Genomic DNA, 23487 nt, shown 5'->3' with positions numbered 1-23487 from the left:
TATTTTCGCGTCGACGCTCACCGTCATGGCGTTTTTGCCCTAGTGAAAATCAGCCTTCACGGTGATTTATTTTTGCGTCGACGCTCACCGTCATGGCGTTTTTGGCCTAGTGAAAATCAGCCTTTACGGTGATTTATTTTCGCGTTGACGCTCACCGTCATGGCGTTTTTGCCCTAGTGAAAATCAGCCTTTACGGTGATTTATTTTCGCGTCGACGCTCACCGTCATGGCGTTTTTGCCCTAGTGAAAATCAGCCTTCACGGTGATTTATTTTTGCGTCGACGCTCACCGTCATGGCGTTTTTGGCCTAGTGAAAATCAGCCTTTACGGTGATTTATTTTCGCGTCGACGCTCACCGTCATGGCGTTTTTGCCCTAGTGAAAATCAGCCTTCACGGTGATTTATTTTTGCGTCGACGCTCACCGTCATGGCGTTTTTGGCCTAGTGAAAATCAGCCTTTACGGTGATTTATTTTCGCGTCGACGCTCACCGTCATGGCGTTTTTGCCCTAGTGAAAATCAGCCTTCACGGTGATTTATTTTTGCGTCGACGCTCACCGTCATGGCGTTTTTGGCCTAGTGAAAATCAGCCTTTACGGTGATTTATTTTCGCGTCGACGCTCACCGTCATGGCGTTTTTGCCCTAGTGAAAATCAGCCTTTACGGTGATTTATTTTCGCGTCGACGCTCACCGTCATGGCGTTTTTGCCCTAGTGAAAATCAGCCTTTACGGTGATTTATTTTTGCGTCGACGCTCACCGTCATGGCGTTTTTGGCCTAGTGAAAATCAGCCTTTACGGTGATTTATTTTCGCGTCGACGCTCACCGTCATGGCGTTTTTGCCCTAGTGAAAATCAGCCTTCACGGTGATTTATTTTTGCGTCGACGCTCACCGTCATGGCGTTTTTGGCCTAGTGAAAATCAGCCTTTACGGTGATTTATTTTCGCGTCGACGCTCACCGTCATGGCGTTTTTGCCCTAGTGAAAATCAGCGTTTACGGTGATTTATTTTCGCGTCGACGCTCACCGTCATGGCGTTTTTGCCCTAGTGAAAATCAGCCTTTACGGTGATTTATTTTCGCGTAGACGCTCACCGTCATGGCGTTTTTGCCCTAGTGAAAATCAGCCTTTACGGTGATTTATTTTCGCGTCGACGCTCACCGTCATGGCGTTTTTGCCCTAGTGAAAATCAACCTTTACGGTGATTTATTTTCGCGTCGACGCTCACCGTCATGGCGTTTTTGCCCTAGTGAAAATCAGCCTTTACGGTGATTTATTTTCGCGTCGACGCTCACCGTCATGGCGTTTTTGCCCTAGTGAAAATCAGCCTTTACGGTGATTTATTTTCGCGTCGACGCTCACCGTCATGGCGTTTTTGCCCTAGTGAAAATCAGCCTTTAGGGTGATTTATTTTTGCGTCGACGCTCACCGTCATTACGTTCTGGTCCAATCGCCAAAAAATACTTCGTTAGATATAAGGACGATTCGTTACAGGCACAAATCGCCACCATGATTGGTTTGGCGGACTTGCAGTCGGTCTCCGAAAGTTACAAAGGTAACATCATCGTGTTCGCCACTTTGGTGGCCACTTTCTTAGCCTGGTTGACGTGGAGGAAGAAGAGTGGCAAGGACGCCTGCCCACCCGGTCCGTGGGGACTTCCAATCGTCGGCTATTTGCCTTTTCTCAGGGCGGACGCCCACGTGCAGTTGTACGAAATGAAGAAAAAATATGGCAACATTGTGAGGTATTTTAATCTTAGTTGCCATTATCAGAAGTAAATGAACCGAAGTTACCAGACTGCTATACTCCCCATGTTGGAGGCGTTTTCCTTATGAAGTTACATTTTTACTTCGAATTTTAAATTTTGTGCGCTCCTAAACCATTTTTTATACATACAAATAGCTATACCCACAATTCCCAATTGCAATTAATCGCGCCAAAAGACGGGAATGGAAATTAGCTTTTATTTGACTCGATTTTCTCATCATTTTCAAAAGGAAAACGCCCTCCGATTCTGAGCGCTATTTCGATAACTTCGGTTCATTTACTTCCGCCATTATTTGATTTTATTCTGAGTGTAATTGGCGTGTCTAGTTTGAAACTCGGTAGTCGAAATGTGATCGTTCTACTGGATTTCAATTGCATCAAAGAAGCCATGAACAAAGAAGCCTTTCTGGGAAGACCAACCGCGTCGTCGCCTTTTTTGATAGTCAAAGATGGAATCAGTTGAGTGTTTTTCCTTTTCTCCCTTTTTGAGTGCGCAAACAGTATTTTAAAACGAGGGGTAGCCACTTAGGAGAAAATTGTACACCGCGGATTTCTGATTTACAAAGATTTCCGATATTTCTTAAATATTTCCGATATTTATTAAATATTTCCGATATTTCTGAAATATTTCCGATATTTCTGAAATATTTCCGATATTTCTGAAATATTTCCGATATTTCTTAAATATTTCCGAAATTTCTGAAATATTTCTGATATTTCTGAAATATTTCCGATATTTCTTAAATATTTCTGATATTCCTGAAATATCAAAAGTATTTCAGTTTATTTCTCTAGATTTCCGATATTTCTTAAATATTTCCGATTTTTCTTAAATATTTCCAATATTTCTTAAATATTTCCGATATTTCTGAAATATTTCCAATATTTCTTAAATATTTCCAATATTTCTTAAATATTTCCAATATTTCCAATATTTCTTAAATATTTCCGATGTTTCTTAAATATTTCTGATATTTCTTAAATATTTCCGATATTCCTTAAATATTTCTGATATTCCTGAAATATCAAAAATATTTTAGTTTATTTCTCTAGATTTCCAATCTTTCTTTCGATTTCTCGAGAATTCCAATATTTCTTTGGATTTACCGATTTCCAGAAATATAGAAAATATTTCCGTTTATTTCTCTATATTTCCAATATTTCTTTGGATTTCTATAGATTTCCAATCTTTCTTTCGATTTCTCGAGAATTCCAATATTTCTTTGGATTTACCGATTTCCAGAAATATCGAAAATATTTCCGTTTATTTCTTTGGATTTACCGAGTTCCAGAAATATCGAAAATATTTCCGTTTATTTCTCTATATTTCCAATATTTCTTTGGATTTCTATAGATTTCCAATATTTCTTTGGATTTCTCTAGATTTCTAATATTTCTAATGTATTTCTATAGATTTACAGAAATATCGATAATATTTCTGTTTATTTCTCTAGATTTCCAATATTTCTTTGAATTTCTCGAGATTTCTAATATTTCTCCTGTATTTGTAGATTTCTGGAAATAATTATTTCGATTTCTCACTACTTCTACACCAGATTTCTTAAGTAACTTCCCCCTCGTTTTAAAAGCGAAGATTATATTTATTTATCCCTAAGTAGATATAAATATATTATTGAAAAGAGTAGGTTTTTTTCTAATAAAAAATATTTATATTTCTAAGGTACTAGAAGATATAATATTCAATTTAAATTAATTATCTATTCAGTCTGTTGGTTTCATTCGTTAATTTTGTTTTTCTCTTATTTTTCCCCTGCTAATTCCATTAGTGGTTTTTCGTGCTATTTTCTCATTCGCGAATTCAGTTCTTTGCCAAATTAATTTTGTCACAGGCTCTTAATTCGTGGGCCGTTTAATGCTTTTAATTAGGTTTTAACGACGTTAGTGGCGAGCTTTGGAAGACAAACAGACGATTCACGCTCCAGGTTTTACGAGATTTGGGCTTCGGAAGAACGCATATGCAAACCCACATTCAAGTAAGGACCATTTCAAACTACCTTTTTCCCTGAGCCCGAGACCCGGCTTACTTGGGGGTTTGGTCGAAACTACGAGCGACAAAGGATGCCCGTATATTGTAATACATTTTTCATTGGATAGAGCTTCTGGCGTCGTCAGGGAAACGACTGTCTAGGTTAGGCTTAGTAAGCCCATTTTTCTCGTTGACGCAAAAAATCTCCGTTAGGCCTAACACGAGGTTTTCCGAATGAGGTAGAATATGAAATAGAGATACAAACAAATCTGGGATTCGCGTGACACTTTTTATTTGAGTAGGCTTGAGTTTCAACTTTATCCAATCGTGTTGGCGCCATCTGTTTCTATGAGCAGACACTTTTGCAAAATATATTAAGGTTTAGTTTTCCAATAACACGATAGATGGCGCCCAATTCAACAAATACTGTCCCACGAAACGGTGGGTCCTGGAAGGCAGATTTGGATCGCTATTTATTCTACCTCATTGGGTTTTTCCGTCGTGTGTGCCATTTTACAAGGACCATGTAAAGAGTAGCTTGCACGTCCAGGCACTATGTATTAAAACTTAGTTGCGAATCGCTGAATTGGTTTTATTGAAGCGCCTATAGCAGATGTGATTGATACTAAGTTATCGGATGTGTGAAAAGAATTTAGTAGAATTTTCCTTAAAGAGGGTATGGAGGGTCCAGTTTTAGGGCCGTTGTTAGCACCCACGATTTAATTGGCGAGACGATTCCTGGAGAATTGCATGGAAACGGGTTTTTACCTTTACCACGGTAACCGTGGGAATGGACGGGTATTAGATTGATATCTTATTTTCGGTTAGGGAATGGATGGAAAAGGTAATTTTGATTTTGGGAATGGATGGAAAAGGTAATTTTGATTTTGGGAATGGTCGGTAATAGATTTTCCCTTTGGGCGCGATACTGTTAATCTCTCGGCGATGGTAATTTCGGGAATGATCGGGAATCAATGGTTGTTGTACTTTGAATCAGCGATGGTAATTTCGGGAAAGAATGGTTATGGTACTTTGAATCGGCGATGGTAATTTCGGGAATGAATGGTTATGGTACTCTGAATTGGCGATGGCAATTTCGGGAATGAATGGTTATGGTACTTTGAATCGGCGATGGTAATTTCCGGAATGATCGGGAATGAGAAAATGTACGTCAAATGGAATGGTAATGAATGGGAGATAAACTTTTGAAAGGAAATGGGATGTAAATGGATATCGTTTCAACGGGAATGGTTAAGTTTCAAACGCTCCTCAGCGTGCTGATATTTCGCGTGCTAATTAACTTCTGACAATAGTAATTTAACGATTAAAAAGGCTCGCTACGCTCTCCTTGTGTGGGGTGAGTTTGTCGAAGGTCGAGTCTTATCTCCCACGCTCTGTCTCCTGAATTGCACTCTCAAGTGCCTTCGGATGAGACTGGAAGGTTTTACACCCTTGTATCTCCCCCGACCCGGGAAACCCAATTCCTCCCAAATTAACAGTATCTTTTGTTCGAATTTCCCAGCTAGACGAAGATAGCGAGGCTCCGTAAAAGCGTTTTGCTTCTTTCAATAAGCCCCTCCAGTTTAATTCCGAGGCTTAAGAATATTGTTTCGTCTCTTCCCGAAGAAGGGAAATTGCTTTTACAACCGACGTCTGAAGATAATTGATTTGCTAGTGCCAAAATTCGAGATGAAATGAAAATTAGCAATAGTTCTTTTATAAAGAACGTGGCCTTCTTGTTTAAATTTGGTTCTTACGTCACAGTCTCTTATAGCGTTTTCCATTTAACTCCAGTGTTCTAGATTGCCGTGATCAATATTTTATGTTCGATTTGACTGCTCTCGAGTGCTCTAGATCGCTCTGATCAACATTTTATGTTCCATTTGACTGTTCTAGATCACTATGATCAACATTTTATGTTCCATTTGACTGTTCTATCTCTGATCAACATTTTATGTTCCATTTGGCTGTTCTATCTCTGATCACCATTTTATGTTCCATTTGACTGGTATAGATTGCTCTGATCAACATTTTATGTTCCATGTGACTGCTCTAGATCACTCTGATCAACATTTTATGTTTCATTTGACTGTTCTAGATCGCTCTGATCAACATTTTATGTTTCATTTGACTGTTCTAGATCACTCTGATCAACATTTTATGTTCCATTTGACTGCTCTAGATCACTCTGATCAACATTTTAAGTTCCATTTGACTGCTCTAGATCGCTCTGATCAACATTTTATGTTCCATTTGACTGTTCTATCTCTGATCAACATTTTATATTCCATTAGCGTGCTCGGATCTGCTCCGATCAAGTTTCGCGTGTTCCATTTCCCGCTCTCGTGCGCTTCGAGCTCACCCAAAACCAATCTGCCGATTTCGACAGATTAACGGATCGAGATTGGAGCAAATTATTGCGTGTTACTTTTAGATTTTTGGACAAAATGGCAGACCAAGACGCGAAAATTCAAAATACTAGCAGACAAAAACCGCAATGCGCGTGAATACGTTCATGAAATGTTCCATTTGCGGTTTTACTCTAGTCGATTGGGGCGAGATATATGACGTCAGACACAGATTCGGAGCGAATCTTGAGCAATCAAATTTAAAACGCTATAACTTTGAAAAGTCTACGAGCGCGCGCTACAGTCGCCAGAGGAATGTAGCTTTTTTAGGGCGCGTGCAAATCGCGCGTTGGAAGAATATAATGAATAAAGCTGTGTCTTGTGACGTAAGAGCAACATTTTAACAAGTTGGGCAAGACCACTTTTTATTTAAAAAAATCAACTATTAGCCTCAGCACTGCCTTATTCAACTTGTTACAAAGTTCCACGCGCGTCTTGATATTTTAGCGTAAACGGGCTAGAGCGATTTCGCGCGTGCTCCCTGAAATAAAAAAAAACGCGCGAGCCTTTTACTCTAAAATATTAAAGAGCGCGTGGAACATTTTAACAAGTTGAACAAGACATGAATAATTAATGCTAGCGCCAATTCAATTAACGTACTTCTGGTTCCGTTCCTAGACGCCGTTCTATTTGAGGGATGTAGATATATTTTACCAGGAAATTATATAGGTAACACTTGGAATGTCTAAGGCAGATTTATACGACCGTGATGAAGCTCGTAGAAACGGGCGTGTCTTAAAGCGGGAAAACTCAGGAGAAAAACTCTGGCGCCTCGCTACCCTCATTCGACGAAAACTCGTCATTAAGCCTATTCATGGTTATTATATTATTCGCTTACCTGATTATCTCTTTTATAACCATACAAATACCTGAAATTAGGTATCACTAGTTAACTACACTTCTTTCGTGAAGAACATTATAATTACTTCAAAATATTAAGTACGATAACAAATTGATGTTTTAAAATCCATTGTTTTATAAGCCTTTTTTTGCGCGGTAAGATCGTGTATTTGTTACCATGACGACGCATTCTTTTCGCGTCAAACCTCGAGCCAATGAATTTTAAATATCGTGTTACGTCTTACGCTTGACGTAGTTCTCGACGCGCTTTCGTATCACCGTCCCAATGGAACCTTAGACATTCCAAGTGTATACCTCTATAGTTTCCTGATTTTACTCAATTAACAAAATATTAACGTGCAGATAATGAAATTACCAAAGCTAACTTAAATCTTCGTTAATACCATATGTAACATAATTACTCATAAGTATATCATAAAGGTATTTTCTTTAATGAAACCAAAGATAATGCAGAACTCCGTGCCCTAGATTCGAATTCTAAGAGCTTTCCGAGTGACGGTTTTGTAACGAAGCGTTTACCCCCTTGCGGCACTTGACCTCCATCGGTCGCTGCCATCTAGGAGCAACAAACACAACACCCCACACAAGGAGAACGCAACCCGTTAAAAGTCGTGGATTTTCTTGGGTACCTTTTTCATTGGCTAGACGCTTTAGCGCCTGCTGCCGTCGAAAGGGGAAAATTCGGAAATAGTCTTCCCCCCCCCCCGCCCGTAAAACGTTCATCGTAAAGGCTCGTGACGCTCGTCCAATGAAATTCGTACACAACCCTTCGTTAGCGTGTTTAAAGGCTAGCTGCGTTCTCCTTGTGTTTGTTGCTCCTAGCTGCCATAGTCCTACCACGACCAACTTTGATGACTCGCTGTTGGGCCAACAGCGCGTCATTGAAGTTGGCAGTGGAGCTAATTTGTTTTGGAGTTGCGGGTCTTCGGTTTGATTCCATTTCACATTCACCAAGTCTTTATCCAGTTCATAGTGTTCAAGTAACGAATAGCATTACAATTTATCGATAAAGTATTATCGTTAGCGATAAATTTCTTAAAAATAAGATGAATGAGGTTGATTTCACATTGACTGGCAATTTTAGGTTCGCCGTTTACCGCCGCGATTCCATCATATTTTCCGTCGAGTGTGAACCTCGCCTGAATGTTTATCACGTTTTGCGCAAGCGGAAGGATTATATTTCAACTGAGAAAATAATTTATTGAGGAAAATTGTACCCTTTTAACACTTCAAATAGATAAAATATCTGATTTGAAGGCGTCTTTCGGTCTAAGTTTAATTTTTAATGACAGTTCGCCGTCCTGGAATACTCGGCTATTTGCTTTTTGTTATAAATAAAACTCAGAACATCGACCCTAATTAATTTAGACGTTAATAATCTCTAACTGTGACTCTATCTGATATACAGGGTGTCCACTAAAAAACGGAAAATGATAAATAATTGAAAAACGTTTTTGAACCTTATTTTTGTAAGATTGGTTGACAACAAGTTTTAGAATAATTGAACTCCGTCGTTAAACGAGCTCAAGCATGTATCGTAGCCGACGGTGGCATAATTGAACCGTTGTAAACTATTCAGTATTTATTTGATTTAGTCACATTAAAACTAATCATATTATTTTATTATCAAACACTGAATTAATTAACCTTCGATTTCTCGGCTTCTAATTGGTCCAATCAAACTTATTTGAACTAATAATATGGCAAGCATCAACTCTGTCATTGGAACCAAATCCGTAAACCTAACGGCCGTTCTCGAGATAGTTTTTAAATGACCTTAAAGACATGGTTCAAGGTCATTTATTTTTACACTAGTAAATGTCCCCTTGTACGAGAAATGTTCCATAGAAATCTGAAATAAAAAAAAAGTTTGGTTATGTATAATTTATCGTTTTTTAGTATTATTATACATAATTTTCAAACGTCGTCAATTTGCAAATTGAAATAAATTAAATTTTCCGCGATTGCTTAGTCTCAATCTAAATGAAGAATGTGTGGCGGTAACTATAACTACTGCTTTCATGACCCCCTTACGCTAGGAAAGGCGGAAGGGGCGTGGTTTTTCACCCGGGAATCACCAGGCGAACTTATTATCTGCTTAACCCGAATACATTTTTGATAATAATTAATAATTAAAAAGTTTTAAATGGTTAAAACTAAAGAATAGTGGGATATTTTGCAATTTAGACCTAAGCTATACCATAAGTAGCATAATATACATAAGTATGACAATGAAAGATTTTGGAATTGTCACGTCCTACTCGCTTCGATAGCGGGGTGGCGAAGTGTTAGCACTTTCGCCTCGCAGCAAGAGGAGCCGGGTTCGATCCCAACTTGTGGCATTGGGTGAAAACTCAGAACAACTTCTTCTGCGTTAAAGGGGTTTCCCATTTCATAACTGTAATAGTTAGTGTAGGGAGCTGTTGTCTCGCGTGGCTTGAAGGGCTCTACACCACCCTCCTACGCATTGTCACCCGGCATGGTTAAAAAAAAGCTTTTTTAAAAACAAAAAATCCAGTATGGATAAAACAGGTTGAAGCCACTAATAAAAAAATGCTCAAGCTGCTTATTACTTCGAAAATGGTAAAATTGACCGATTTAAAAATAACGTTTTTGCGCGTGACAGTACCTTTACATGGTGAGGTGTACTGGTGTAGCAGGCTTATTTACCTGCTTTTATACCCTAACATGACGGCGTATTTTCACGCGCAAAATGAATAAATAGTATTTAAAATATTCAATATTTCTAATTCTATTCTCAATAGTGATTTTAATAAAAAAAGTGGTTTTACCAATGGATTTTTAAACCAGGGCAGGCCCGTAGCAAGGAAAATTGCGTTCAGGGGGCAGTAGATTTTTGAAAGGGGGTACATTTTTTTCGTTACCTAATTTCGAAAATTAACATAAGTGGCGCCGTGAAATGTTTTTGGTGTTCAACGAAATAAATCTTGCTTTCTGAAGCAGACCATTCTACAACTTGTATTTTATTAAGAAATAGTTACCTATAAATAACGATCTAAACCTAAGACAAAGACAAGTGGTCCAGAAGGAAAATTTCAACGAATAGAAGTTTAATAAACTAATAAAGATGAAGGGCAAATAACATTCATTGAGGGGGAATGTATTAAATTGAGGGGGCAGGTGGGGGAAAACTAAAATTTCATTTGAGGGGGCAACATTTATTTTTGAGCGGGCACACCCCCCCCCCCCCCCGAACCAGGGTGGTTTAAACCAGTCTAGCATTAAAAGTCGCTAGATAACTTGGGCCTAAGGTGGTGCCTTGGGTATTAGCCTAGCTGATGATTAATTAGAGTCGGAATATTTTGGCCGTGTCACACTAACGTTACTTATGATGACATCAATTCCGGTCTCATTACTCAGAATGAAATCGGCGAGTTGATTCGAATCTTGAACGAGAGCAAAGGCGGCGTGACGGGCACCCGGGAACTGTTTACGTCCAGCGTGTCCAACAACATCACCGCCCTCATCTTCGGGCGGCGCCTGGAATTCTCGGACCCGCAACGGCGCTTCTTGGACCAAGTCGTCCTCCTCATCATGGACTTCTTCAAGCAGACCAGCGTCCACATGTACTTGCCCTGGTTGAAAAAGATCCTGGTCTACTTCCGCCTGTACAAGTACGACAAAGCCAAAACCACTCTCACCAACTTCTTCAATTTTGTCGAGTAAGTTATTCTTTCGTTATGCTTTACCTGAGGGACAAAGTTAAAGCAACTGTCGGCTTTATCATTGCCACCTGTATTATGAAAAGGCCCTGTTATTAGAGATGGCCATGAATCTATCCGAATCTTCGAAAAAATTACTTTCGTGGAGAGCGTGGAGCCATCTATTAATGGGAACGGAAGCTAAAATTCCTAATAGCGAAACAATAACGTCGTCAGAGAGCCATTATAGAGTGTTATATTTAGACCACTTTTACTCTGCTTAGTGAACTTTAACCTAAATTATATATCCCATATAAAATATATTGTAAACAATTAATATAATTAAAGTTATTGACAAATTTGCAAACGAGCCAATCAACGCGAAGCATACTTTTATGTCCCGCCTTTTGAGTCAAAATGTAGCTCAGCATCTTGTTTTGATTTCGACGCTAGTGACATCTGTTGAAAAAAGAGCAACTTCACCTAGAGCCGACACTTGCTTTAACCTAAATCTGACACCGATGACGTTTTCCCTTTCGTGATGTTTTCTTTTTTACGCTGGTTACCTCGATTTGTTTACAAAGTCCTTTTTGACCTATCACAGGAACCCAAACCTTAATGTTCGCATTTCCCTGCTGCTTGGTTTTGCGCTTGTAGCAGCCTACTTCCAGGGGCTAGTAGGCCACACTTTGAAGCTCTCTGGCGCTCTTTTAACTCATCTAAAGAAAATTAAAAAAAAAAACAGGCATACTACAACTTCTTAAAACTTTTGCATAACCTTTTGAAACACCCTGTATATAACATTCCCATAGAAAAATTTCAATGATACCTTGTTTCACACAGAATGTACAATAAGAAATTGAATAGGTTAGCTGTTGAATAGGTTAGCATGGAAACGAAATCACGTAATCTCGAGGCACGAGCTAACCTATAGATTTGAAACATGGGGTACGTTCAATGGAAAAAAAACCGATGAGCTTTTTCGTCATAATGACGTCGTAAGTTGCCGAACGATTTTATTCAGTCATCGGTGATTTTTTAAAATGGCGTTGAATTTATAGTAGTTTTACGTCAGTAATGACGTCAGTCATCGGAAAAACCGGCCCTTGAAGCCGATGACTTCGGTGAGCAACCGATTACCATCGTGACGTCAAAACCGGAAATAGCATAGATAAATTACGCTGGACACCGGCCCGTGGGAAAAACACGGAGAAAGACAGCTAGCAGGAGACACATACTTTCTGGATGCACTACGTAATAGTGCCATCTATCGTTGACCAAAATTAGTATTTGGAAAATATTTTCCGCCGGACGTTGCCGTTGGAGGAGGACACGGAGGCCACGTCATGTCATGCAACGGTGGCGGAGGTGACGGAACTACTTCCGCTGAGTAATCGATGCCAACATTTTGTTACTGTACGATTTTTCACGTTTCCGATTTGACGTCACGATAGGCATCCGATGCTCATAAAAAAAAAACATCTCGGCGAGAAGGTTTTTTTGATGACTTGACGTCAAACGCGTCGGTGTTAACATTTATAGCCGCCATCTTTAAAAACATCGCTGACTAAAATAACACCGTTCAGTAACTTCCTACGTCACTATGACGATGAGCGGTCATCAAGCAAACATCAAGTAAAAACCGATTTTCCACAGATTCGCGTTACTGAACGTACCCCTTCTGTGCTCTAAAAACTAACAGCGCAATGCGCTCCGCCGGCGCGCCCGTCGTAGTCGCAAGATTGAAGATTTTGTGAAGTTCCGCCACGCCTCTGTGGAATTTCGGCGCTATGTTAAGGACTTGAAACGCAAAAGCTGGAGGGAGTATTGTAACAGTCTAAACGGCCACTCATCGTTAACCCAAGTTTGGAAAAAAGTTAAATGGTTTACTACGGGTTTGGCCTCCCATGGGGCGATCAAGTTAACAAATGGCGATGTTAATATTTCCCGGCTGGTTGACGTAGCCAACCTACTGGCCAGTTCTTTACGGAACCTGGGTCATCTCTCACCGCGTAGGCAGTTCCCCGCGGTGGTCGACCTAGGCTTCTTCACCGAACTAGATAACATGGCGGATGGTCACACCATCATCTACACGGACGGGTCGTGTAGGGAAGACTCAAGCTGCGCGGTTATTGCATCCTTAACCTAGGGGTCAAGAATCAGATGATAGTCGACTCTGGTCATCCCATCAGCGCTGTCGAATTGTTCGCGATTAATCAGGTGGTTTTGTACGCGCGAACTCATAGTCTTGGTGACATACTCATCCGCTCGGACTCCAAGACAGCATTAACTATGATCCACGCCGGTAGCTGTGCTTATCCCCGACTGTTTCGCTTTCGGAGTTTCTGTAGCGACTATCCCGGGTCAGTAAAGTTGCTATGGTGCCCGGCCCATGTCGGCATTCCGGGCAACGAATCCGCCGACCGCTGTGCAAATGTGGGCGAATTAATTCGTCCCCCGATTGTTAAAGTTTTCTTACCACACACTAAGGCTGCCCTGAAAGCCAGAGCCAAAGATGTTGTCCTAAACCAATGGCGCCGCGAGTGGCAGACGTTCGTGAACGACAGGCCCGATGGGCAGTACAAGCTCGATCCGTGCTACGGTTGCCCAGATGGCAGGACTCACTATTATACCGTTTCAATTGTGATCGCATGCCAACACTGTTTGAACTACTCTTTCGTTTTAAACTGAGGACAGCTGCCTCGTGCAGAGGTTGTCGTAACAATCAAACGTTAAGGCACTTAATCTTTGCTCGCGCTGCTGTAGACGCGCCTCGTGTAAAGCTGTTGTCCTCCTTGTTGCGTGGCGGGTTTACTTCAGATATGTCGGGATTAAAGACGGCGGTCCAGCAAGGTGATCTCCCTGTCATCACGGACCTTTGTACTCTACTGCGTGCTGTGCATATTAGATAATACCTGTGTTTTCTTTTATTTTCGGCGGATTTTTGTACAACTGCTATTTGCTTCACTTGTCATTCGTTTATTGTTGTCACTACACGTTCCTTGTTGATGTTGTTGTGAAGGTCACGCTGCCACATACACCAAAATATTTTCTGGATGCGCTACGTAATAGTGCCATCTATCGGTGACCAAAATAAAGTATTTAGAAAATATTTTCTGGATGCGCTACGTAATAGTGCCATCTAACGGTGACAAAAATAAAGTATTTGGAAAATAATATTCTGGATGCGCTACGTAATAGTGCCATCTAACGGTGACCAAAATAAAGTATTTGGAAAATATTTTCTGGATGCGCTACGTAATAGTGCCATCTAACGGTGACCAAAATAAAGTATTTGGAAAATATTTTCTGGATGCGCTACGTAATAGTGCCATCTAACGGTGACCAAAATAAAGTATTTGGAATATATTTTCTGGATGCGCTACGTAATAGTGCCATCTAACGGTGACAAAAATAAAGTATTTGGAAAATATTTTCTGGATGCGCTACGTAATATATGCCATGTCTAACATAACAGTGCTGCTAGGCTAAGTTATATCTATAATTACTCAGGATGCGCTACGTAATAGTGCCATCTATCGGTGTTCAAAATTAGTATTTTGAAAAAAGAACGCGGTAGATTAGGTCTAATCTCAGACCAGCAAATAAGGGACGGTATTGTTAAGGTTAACCGCGCGTTTTCAAACGGCAACGCATAGCGCGCGCCCTCTGGAGTTAGACGTCCGAATCCCGTGTCACGTGACCACTGAAGTCGTCTGCATAGCAAACAAGATATGTCGTGAGGATTAAGTTAATGACAGTTTTAGAATAAGAAAAAGTGATATGAGATATTATTCTATGCCTTACATGAAAAACGTTAGGTTTATTAAGATTCCCAACCCAAAATATCACTATCCGAAGTGTGAAAACTGGGTAAAAGCATGTGGCAGGATTGATTTCACTATGAATGACGTTTTAAGCCACCATAAAAATAACAAAGCAAAGCAATATTATGTATGTTCTAATCATTTTGTGAATAGAAAGGGCCCAACTGTACAACACCCAAATCCAATCCAAAAAATTAAAATTGTAAGTATATGAAAATTTTTACACACACTTTTACATTTGTATCCCAAAGTTCCATTTTCACACCACACTGTAATTGAATATATTTAGAATCAATGCAACAAGCACAATTACTGGTCCGTGCAAAAGACCTACACGTAAAACTAATTTAAGTCAAGGCTTAAAGGGGAACGGTCAAGCTTTATCCAGTTAGATAGCCCTATAGCCCATTAAAAACTAAAATTTATGGAGAAAACCGCATCAAAAAATATTGAGTGGTTAAGTTTTAATAAAATAAAGAAATGTCGGGAAATCGAAAAGCGCGGGTCCGCCGCGACACCTGATGAGAAGTCGGTGAGACAGAAAAACAACGTAAAAGCGCGCGCTGCTGAAGACGTAAAAAATTAGTTTTTCACGCGCGGCGCGTTCCAGTTATAAAGAGACCTAAGCCTAAATTGCGCGATTTTAAAAGTTAGGATAGTTCGCAAATCGCTCATACGGGGTTAGGGGCGCTGGCGGCGAAAATTCAAACCCAAACCCCTGGCGTTATTTTTCGTTTCAACTTTTTGGGCCAAAAGCTATTTTTTCAAGACAAAAAAAGGTACGTGTTAGTATATTGAACGTCTTGTTAATCTTTGGATACGGAAATAAGGCCATATTTGGAAAAGCTTGGCCGTTCCCCATTAAGAAAACCAAGAGAAATACGTCTAAACTGACCTAACATGGTTTAATATTTATTAGAGCTATTTAAAAATATATTAATAAACTTTTAAACACTTCAAAATTATTTATTTCTTCTATACAAACTCCAGGGTGGCCATCAACGACTCACGACGACGCACTATAAAACTCAAAATTTTCAAACGTGGTTTTGTTTGCGTAGATAGAATTCCAAAAGGCGCCACGGCGGCGCTAGCGTCAGGCATTGCTCTAATCTTTCCGTCTTCCCTTTTAAGATTACCGTCCCTTAGCAGCTGGTCTGAGGCCTAATAATAATGTTGATAGCCCTAGAGTAACGTGGAGTTGAAGTCATGTGTAAATCTTTTTTCCTTTTGGTGGGAAGATGGCGCTATAACGTAGCGCATCCAGAAAATACGCGTTGTCTGCTAGTTGTCACTTCCGTATCATTCACTCGTAGAATTGTGGATTTATATTATTTCAAATATCTATGATTTGAAATTCAATAACTGCGCTTTCCCATCTATAAAGTTGATGACGTGTTTTTCGTCACGGAGTCGGAACAAGGTTTCATTAAAGAAAATACTTTTATGACATACTTACGAGTGATTACGTTACTTATGGTCAGATTAATAAAATAACAAGTGAGGATTTTTATCTCAAATGTCTCTCAAAAAGTCACGTATCTCAACTTGCTCGACTTTTCCACTCAGGTAGCGTATTTATAGTCCGAGTAAGCCTCAAACCGCAACGGCGTCGAAGGCGGGTTGGTGGTACAGTTTACGCGCGTCCATCCGTTCTACCTTAAGCCTGGGTTCCTCAATAGCCGCGAACCCGGCGAGTACCTTATTGTCTCGTTAGTAATTGTCTTCGTTGCTTTCGTATCAGTCCGCTTTACGAGGCAGTGGGTCTCCCCCGCCTGACCTCCGACCTTTAGGACTCTCGGAGGCAGATAATAACTGACCTACGTGCTTCTCGATTAAGCCTTGGATGTTTTTTACGAGTTTATAATTCGAAGGTTTTTCCAACCAAGCGCGAAATAGGCGAATTTCCTGGCTGTCTTTTTTTAGTGCGCGTTAGCGGCACTCTGCGACGTTCAAGAAATGGACCATCTTAGGGGGGCGAAATCGATAATTTCCTACTTTATTGACGCCATATTTATCTCTTGTTACTAGTCTATATTTGATGTCCCCTACGAAACATTAATTAGGACATCTTATTCGTTAGGCGAACAAATAACGGCTGTCGGTCCCAATTAACTTTCTATTTACTCAATATATAGATCTGAAAGATATAAGGTTTTACGCGCCGCATCTTGATTGACCCGAAGGTCGACTCCACTTCTCTTTCAAGTTCTCACTCAATTTAGTCGCTATTTAGGAAGAGAATACTTTTAGAAATTCAATTTACTTTATATTATTTTTATTAACTTATGCAAAATTTTCGCCATGTTACTTGGTTCCTAGTTTCATTTTGTGTTTAGAAGTGGTGCAAGTACACTCTGTTTGAAAAGTCTTCGACAGGTGAAATTTTTGCCCTCTTATTAATTCTGCTAGAAAATTATAATAGATAGCTCGATGAAACCAATTGCAACTTTTATTTATTTTCCAATATCTTTCGTTATATATCGGTTTCGTCCGCCAAAAATTAATAGTTTGGCGGGAACCGTCAAACCTCATTTTTGACAACTTTTTAAATATTGGTTCTACGGCACTGACTCGCGCGATTTTGAATTCACAATGGTCGATTCAAATTTAGAAAGTGGAAAAATTATCCCTCTACAACCAACGGTTGAAAAGTTATAGCGTTTCCAAACTTTCCTCGAAATTAGGAAACACCTAAAATGCATCAAGCGATTATAAATAACGCAACTTCGACGACAATTTGGAAACGCGATAACTTCTCAACCGTTGGTTGTAGAGGGATAATTTTTCCACTTTCTAAATAGGAACCGACCATTGTGAATTCAAAAACGCGCGAGTCAGTGCCGTAGAACCAATATTTAAAAAGTTGTCAAAAATGAGTTTTGACGGTTCCCGCCAAACTATTAATTTTTGGCGGACGAAACCGATAAATAACGAAAGATATTGGAAAATAAATAAAAGTTGCAATTGGTTTCATCGATCTATCTATTATAGTTTTCTAGCAGAATTAAAAAGAGGGCAAAAATTTCACCTGTCGAAGACTTTTCAAACAGAGTGTACCTATCGTCCGGGCCAGGTAAAACGAGAATTGCGGGCCCCAAGACGCAAAAGGACCTTTATAGCTAGAGGCAGCTAAATGTTAGAAACCGGGGAGAGATGAACACTAGCCCCTTAATACTAGTTTTTCTCATTGTTAAATAATAAAAAATATTAAATTTAAATTAATTAGTGTTGTTAATTTTCCGGAAAAATATAACGCCGGAAAATTTCCAGAAAATAAAAAATAAAAAATTTCAACATAAATTACTTTTTAAGGGTTTTTAATGTTTTAACTTTTTATCGATATAAAATGTCTAATAACAGTAAACATACTACACAACATTAATAGTGTTACATTGTTAATCAGTTTAAACTAGTCTAGAGGTTTAGTTTTACTTTAAGATTCAAAAAGTTAGACGAAAATTCCGCTTTATTTAAATTTGCAAACAATATATTAGACTAATCATTAAATAAAACTTTTTTTTTTCCGGAAAAATACGGAAAATTTTCCGGAAAAAAGGCCTCGGTCATTTTCCGGAAAATTTTCCGACTTAATAATAATAATAATAATTAATTTATATTGTTTTTTACACACAATCTTAAGAGATTTGTGTGTATTGGGCCCACGTACATTGTAGCCGATTCCACATAACTTTCCAAGAATTAGGCTTAGAAGGGCCAGGGATATCTCAATCGAAAGGAAATAGCATGCCCTCAGTAGCCCGTTATGAATTTTGGAGATCGGGGGCCAAAAAGTTGCTCATTTGCCCATTTTAATTAGTGCTGTATTGCGAAATTAGAATTTGAATCTAAATTTTTTTAAATTTTAGTTAGTACTGATCATTTCTGAACTACAATTTCGGTTGCATTTAGAAATTTTAGAGATTTCTGGCCAATTTGCGGGACCTCATAGCCCACGTACGCGTGATTGTGGTATTTGAATTTCGTACCAATTGATACAGGCGCCATCTTACTCAAAAAATAAAAAAACATAACTACCTTATTACCAAAAGCAGGTAACTCGAAAAATTAGGTTTGTCAAAAAATGTATATAAAATAACGTGTTCGCGTTTCGCTACAAAATTTAAAAATATTCACTACCTAAAAACTTGTTTCCAAAACCAGGTAACTCGAAAAATTCATTTTCGGTAAAATTCCTCTTGGGTTTATTAAAATTATTGTAAAAGATTATTGTAAAAGATTATTGGAAATTTGTTCAAATTTAAATTTATATAGTTAATACATCGAGGGATTGTGTGTACTTAAATGTCCGTGACATCTTGTTTTTTGCTAAGGAAGTGTATTTATACTATAATTGAGGACAGTAGCGTAGCCATTTTGGTTGCGGAATCGCAAAATTGAAATATTAAAAAAAATGTTAAATAAATATAAAAATTAAAAAATTAAAAAAAAATATATAAAAATGAAAATAAAATAAAACAATAAAAAATAAAAAATAAATAAAAAAATTTAAAAATGAAAAATAAATACAAAGTAAAAATTAAAATAAAAATAAATTAAAATTAAAAATAAAAATAAATAAAAATTAAAAATAAATTAAAATTAAAAATAAAAATAAATAAAAATTAAAAATAAAAATAAATAAAAATTAAATATAAAATAATTGTACCTACCCCCGCGTAGTGGTTGGTGATCGTACCCCCATATGGCTCGCCACTGACAGAGGATTATGCTTGTAAATTAAGATTAATGTTCTTTTACGACAAACAAAAATAGTTATTTACGACACCTAGTTTTGACACTAATTTTCGGTTCTATTTAAATCTAATTAAATCCATTATTCGTTTTAGAGAGGAAATTAAAAGTCACAGGTTGACGATGGTGGAGGGTCATCATAGAGATTACATCGATGGTTACCTGCAAGAAATGGACCGGAAAGAAAACGCCGCGGATCAAGGGTTCACGAGTAAGTACATTGCGCCTCACGTGGCTCTCCCATATCAGGATCTTTCAATGGAGAGGTCAGCGCACTCTTTGCTTTTTTTGTACAGCTCGATTGTTAGTTTCGCGCCGAAGAAAAACCGCACTGTGCTTTTTGCGCCATCTATACCGGTGTCCCAAACAAGTTATGCGAAATTATATAAATCAAATTAATTTATGGCGCTAATATAATTATCTTCTGGCGCTAATATAATTATCTTCTGGCGCTAATATAATTATCTTATGGCGCTAATATAATTGTCTTATGGCGCTAATATAATTATCTTATGGCGCTAATATAAATAAATTATGGCGCTAATATAATTATCTTATGGCGATAATATAATTATCTTATGGCGCTAATTAATATAAATAAATTATCTTATGGCGCTAATTAATATAAATAAATTATCTTATCTTCTTAATTATTGTAATATTATCAAAAAAATTTAAGATAAATTATAAAACATTACAATAGTTAACGAGATATAAGGTCCTAACTAAAGGGTAGTTTGTCTGCTTGCCTAACTTGTTTAGCTCCGGGGGTCCGAATTAAAACGTAATAACTTAATTAATTTAAAATTTAAAATTGTCAAAATTATTTTAAGCACTAAACAAGAGGCTGTTCTCCACTTAAGTATTAATTTTATAAGTTAAAATACAAAATTAAAAGAGTTCAGCTTGAAATAGCGCGAAAGTAGACAATGGCCACTGTAGTCTTCCCCCTTAAAGATATTAAAAGTTTATCAATGACTGGGGCCTAAGTTGGTGCCTCGGGTAATAGCCTAGCTGATTATAATTATTAATAATATTCAGTGGATGGAGCACCTTAGTGAACAACCTTTATTTATTAAATCTGATATTAGTTCCATCAGCGACCGTTAGATAGCGTAAACGAGCCAATCTGTGTACTGAATTTCATATTCAAAAGGAGCGGATGACGAAATGGTTGCGATTCATTTAAAAAGATTTTTTTTAAATATTGAGTTACCCTTAACTAAAAGTTTTAAAACAGCGCTCTATGAACCCGAATAAACCACGAGAATGCCCGCAGCTATGCGGAGTAATGATATACCCTTACCAAAAGTATTAAGAAATAATTTTATACCAGAAATTCCCGGGTGTAAACATTTTGAAAAACCAAAAGCCATCAAAGTAAATAAGCCACTTGCGAGAAATTTTTTAGCCCTTTTTTTTAACACATTTTTGGCGACTGAGCCTAAAACCAGTTTAATTGAAAAATGCTTTTTACTGTGACTTTACTCGTATACTATAGCGTACAAACTTGGCTATAGCGTTATTACTTTTAGTAAAAAGGACGAGACACTTTCTTTTGGATAAAATTCTCCCTTTTATGTTTTTAGTGGGCATATCCCGCTCTTTCGCTAAAGTTTTCTTTTGTTACTTTTACGTTTTTACTCATATTCAGAAACCTATGGGTTGGGTAGTACTTGCTGGCTGGTTTGGTCGCTACCTTAGTAACAAATTTTCCGGAAAAAAGGCCTCGGTCATTTTCCGGAAAGTTTTTCGATTTACAACACTATTTTAAACCAATAATAAACTGCTATTTCGTTATACGTCGTCTGAAAAGCAGACGTTTTAAAACGAAAACACGCGAGACAGGAAATTCGTCCCCACTTTTTAATATAGGCTTATAGAGAGTGTAGGGAGCTGTGGTCTCGCGTGGCATGAAGGGCTTACCACCACCATCCTACACAATTTAACCCGGCCACCTGGGATAAATTCATTAAAAGTCGCTACATGACTTGCGCCTATGGTTCCATGGGTATTAACCCAGCTTATTATAATTATGTCCAATTTTTAAATACCCATCAATTAAAATAATGAAAAATTTTAAATATATTTTATAAATTATCAAATATTAATAACGCAATTTAATCGACCATTTGAGCACGCCTGTTATAATAAATATAGTAATTCAATTTTATATATAGAGGAACAAACATGGATTAAAAATAAAACATAGTTGTATGTAAACATTAGAGGCTGTACGGAGCCTTGCTGTAATAAAAAAAAAAGTTAAGAAAGGTCAAAGGTATATAAATGTAAGGTTTTGTATCATTTCTTGTAATCTGAAAACAACCTTTTAATGTTTACTATGTTTTATTTTCAATCCATGTTTGTTCCTCTATATATAAAATTGAATTAAATATCATTACCATGGACACTAAATTCTGTATTAATAAATATACTAGTTAAAATAATTAAAGGAAAAAGATATCAAAAGTCCAATGGTGTCGGTGGCCATCTTGTTTATTTCGATTTCTCGGTCGTCTGGGGGGTAATCAATGATTCTATGCGGCACATCCCTTTCTCCCCCCCCCCTTTTATAACTTCCGATATTTTTTCACTTTCATTCGCAGACATTGAAGGCGGGGGGAATAGCCAGCGCTGGCAAATGATGTAGAAACGTCGGTTCTCTCTATATTCTTTCTCGCATCATGCCACATCGTCTCCCGCGGAACCATTTCTCTTAAATGGAGAAAATTTCACTCGCGTTTTCTTTGCCTTTTAAGAAAGGCTACTTTTTCGGATATCTTGCGAAATGTAGCGTGGCGATTCGTACATACATTCTCTCCCTCTCTTTTATATTGCTATTGTATTCGCTATTCAAATGAATCGAAAACTGTTTACACAAAGAGATTTAGATAATCTTGAAGAAGCTATTTCGGAATCCAGCCCTATTGGAATTTAATTGAATTTTGCAATCAGGTAGTCTGTAATGTTATTGTATTTATATATATTTTATAATATGATATTTTTACCTCCAACCTTTTACGCATTGTAACCCGGCCACCTGATTTAAAAGCATTACTAGTCGCTAGCTGGCTTGGGCCTTAGGTGGTGCCTTGGGTATTAGCCTAGCTGATTATTAATATTATTTATAATTGCATTTATATTTTGTATATTTATATATTATATTGGTTTATTATATATTATATATTAATAAATTATATATTTGTTTATTATAATAATAATAATATTATATTATGTACTTGTTTATTATAATAATATATTATATATTTATTTAGTATAATAAATAAATATAGAATATATATATATATATTTTTGTTTATTATAATATATATATATATATGTGTGTGTTTGTTTATTATTATAATATATATATTATAATAAACATATATATATTTGTTTATTATATATTATTACATATATTTGTTTATTATATATTAAACATATATTTGTTTATTATATACTAATATATTAATATATTTGTTTATTATATATTAATATATTATATGTTTGTTTATTATATATTAATATATTATATATTTGTTTATTATACAATTAATTGTAAATGTGTAATATAACAATTACACCATGAATGGCCGAAGAAGCGTTTGAATTTTGAGTGTGCAGTTTATAGAAACCACCGAAGAAGAATTTAGAAGAATAGTTATAAAACAAAACCTTTAATTAGGGTTTTTAAATAGAATTTAGTTTAATCTACGAAACAACTATTCAATCGAAAGTGGTTGGCACTTTGGCTTCGCAGCGAGAGGAGCCATATTCGATTCCAATTTGTGGCACTGGCTGAAAACTCCGCGTTGAGTTTGCAAGTTTTCACCCCACTGGTTAAAGGTGTTTTTCCACCGAGTTCTTCAGTTTTTCCTTTTCATAAGAACTTGTTGAGGTTAACTGTAATAGTGAGTGTAAGGAGCTGTTGGCTCGCGGGGCACGAAGGGCTTGCCACCACCCTCCTACGCAGTGTAACCCAGCCACCTGATTTAAAAGGATTAAAAGTCGTTAGATAACTTGGGCCTAAGATTAATTCTTTAGTCATTGTCTTGAAAAGTATGTTACACCAAGGGAAATAACCCCCTGGGGCGTAATTTGTCGATGTTTACACGTTTTTAAAGAGTATTTAACCTCCAAGGCTTTCTTTAGGGATTTCCTTCGCGATAAACCACTAAACAGCGCCGAAACTTTTGAAAGCGGCAAATATTGGAACC

The 23487-nt window shown here is 37.6% G+C and overlaps 1 protein-coding gene across 2 annotated transcripts in view; it reads left to right on the top strand.

Annotated features, from left to right (window-relative positions):
• The window catches only part of LOC149925925 (cytochrome P450 18a1-like), a 52905-nt gene that overhangs the window by 6440 nt on the left and 22978 nt on the right, over window positions 1-23487 (top strand). For both annotated transcript variants that reach the window (XM_090159892.1, XM_090159893.1), the window contains exons 2-6: window positions 1494-1744; window positions 2095-2225; window positions 3655-3761; window positions 10405-10706; window positions 19363-19478. In XM_090159892.1, the coding sequence (XP_090016018.1) occupies window positions 1509-1744; window positions 2095-2225; window positions 3655-3761; window positions 10405-10706; window positions 19363-19478 (892 nt within the window). In that variant the 5' untranslated portion in view covers window positions 1494-1508. The remainder of the gene's footprint in view (window positions 1-1493; window positions 1745-2094; window positions 2226-3654; window positions 3762-10404; window positions 10707-19362; window positions 19479-23487) is intronic.

Source organism: Leiobunum rupestre, chromosome 10 (assembly GCF_980474605.1).
Source record: "Leiobunum rupestre chromosome 10, qqLeiRupe1.1.hap1, whole genome shotgun sequence".
Lineage (NCBI taxonomy): Eukaryota > Metazoa > Arthropoda > Arachnida > Opiliones > Sclerosomatidae > Leiobunum > Leiobunum rupestre.
Note: the sequence above shows the minus strand (reverse complement) of the source record. Positions and strands in the feature narration are given on the sequence as shown.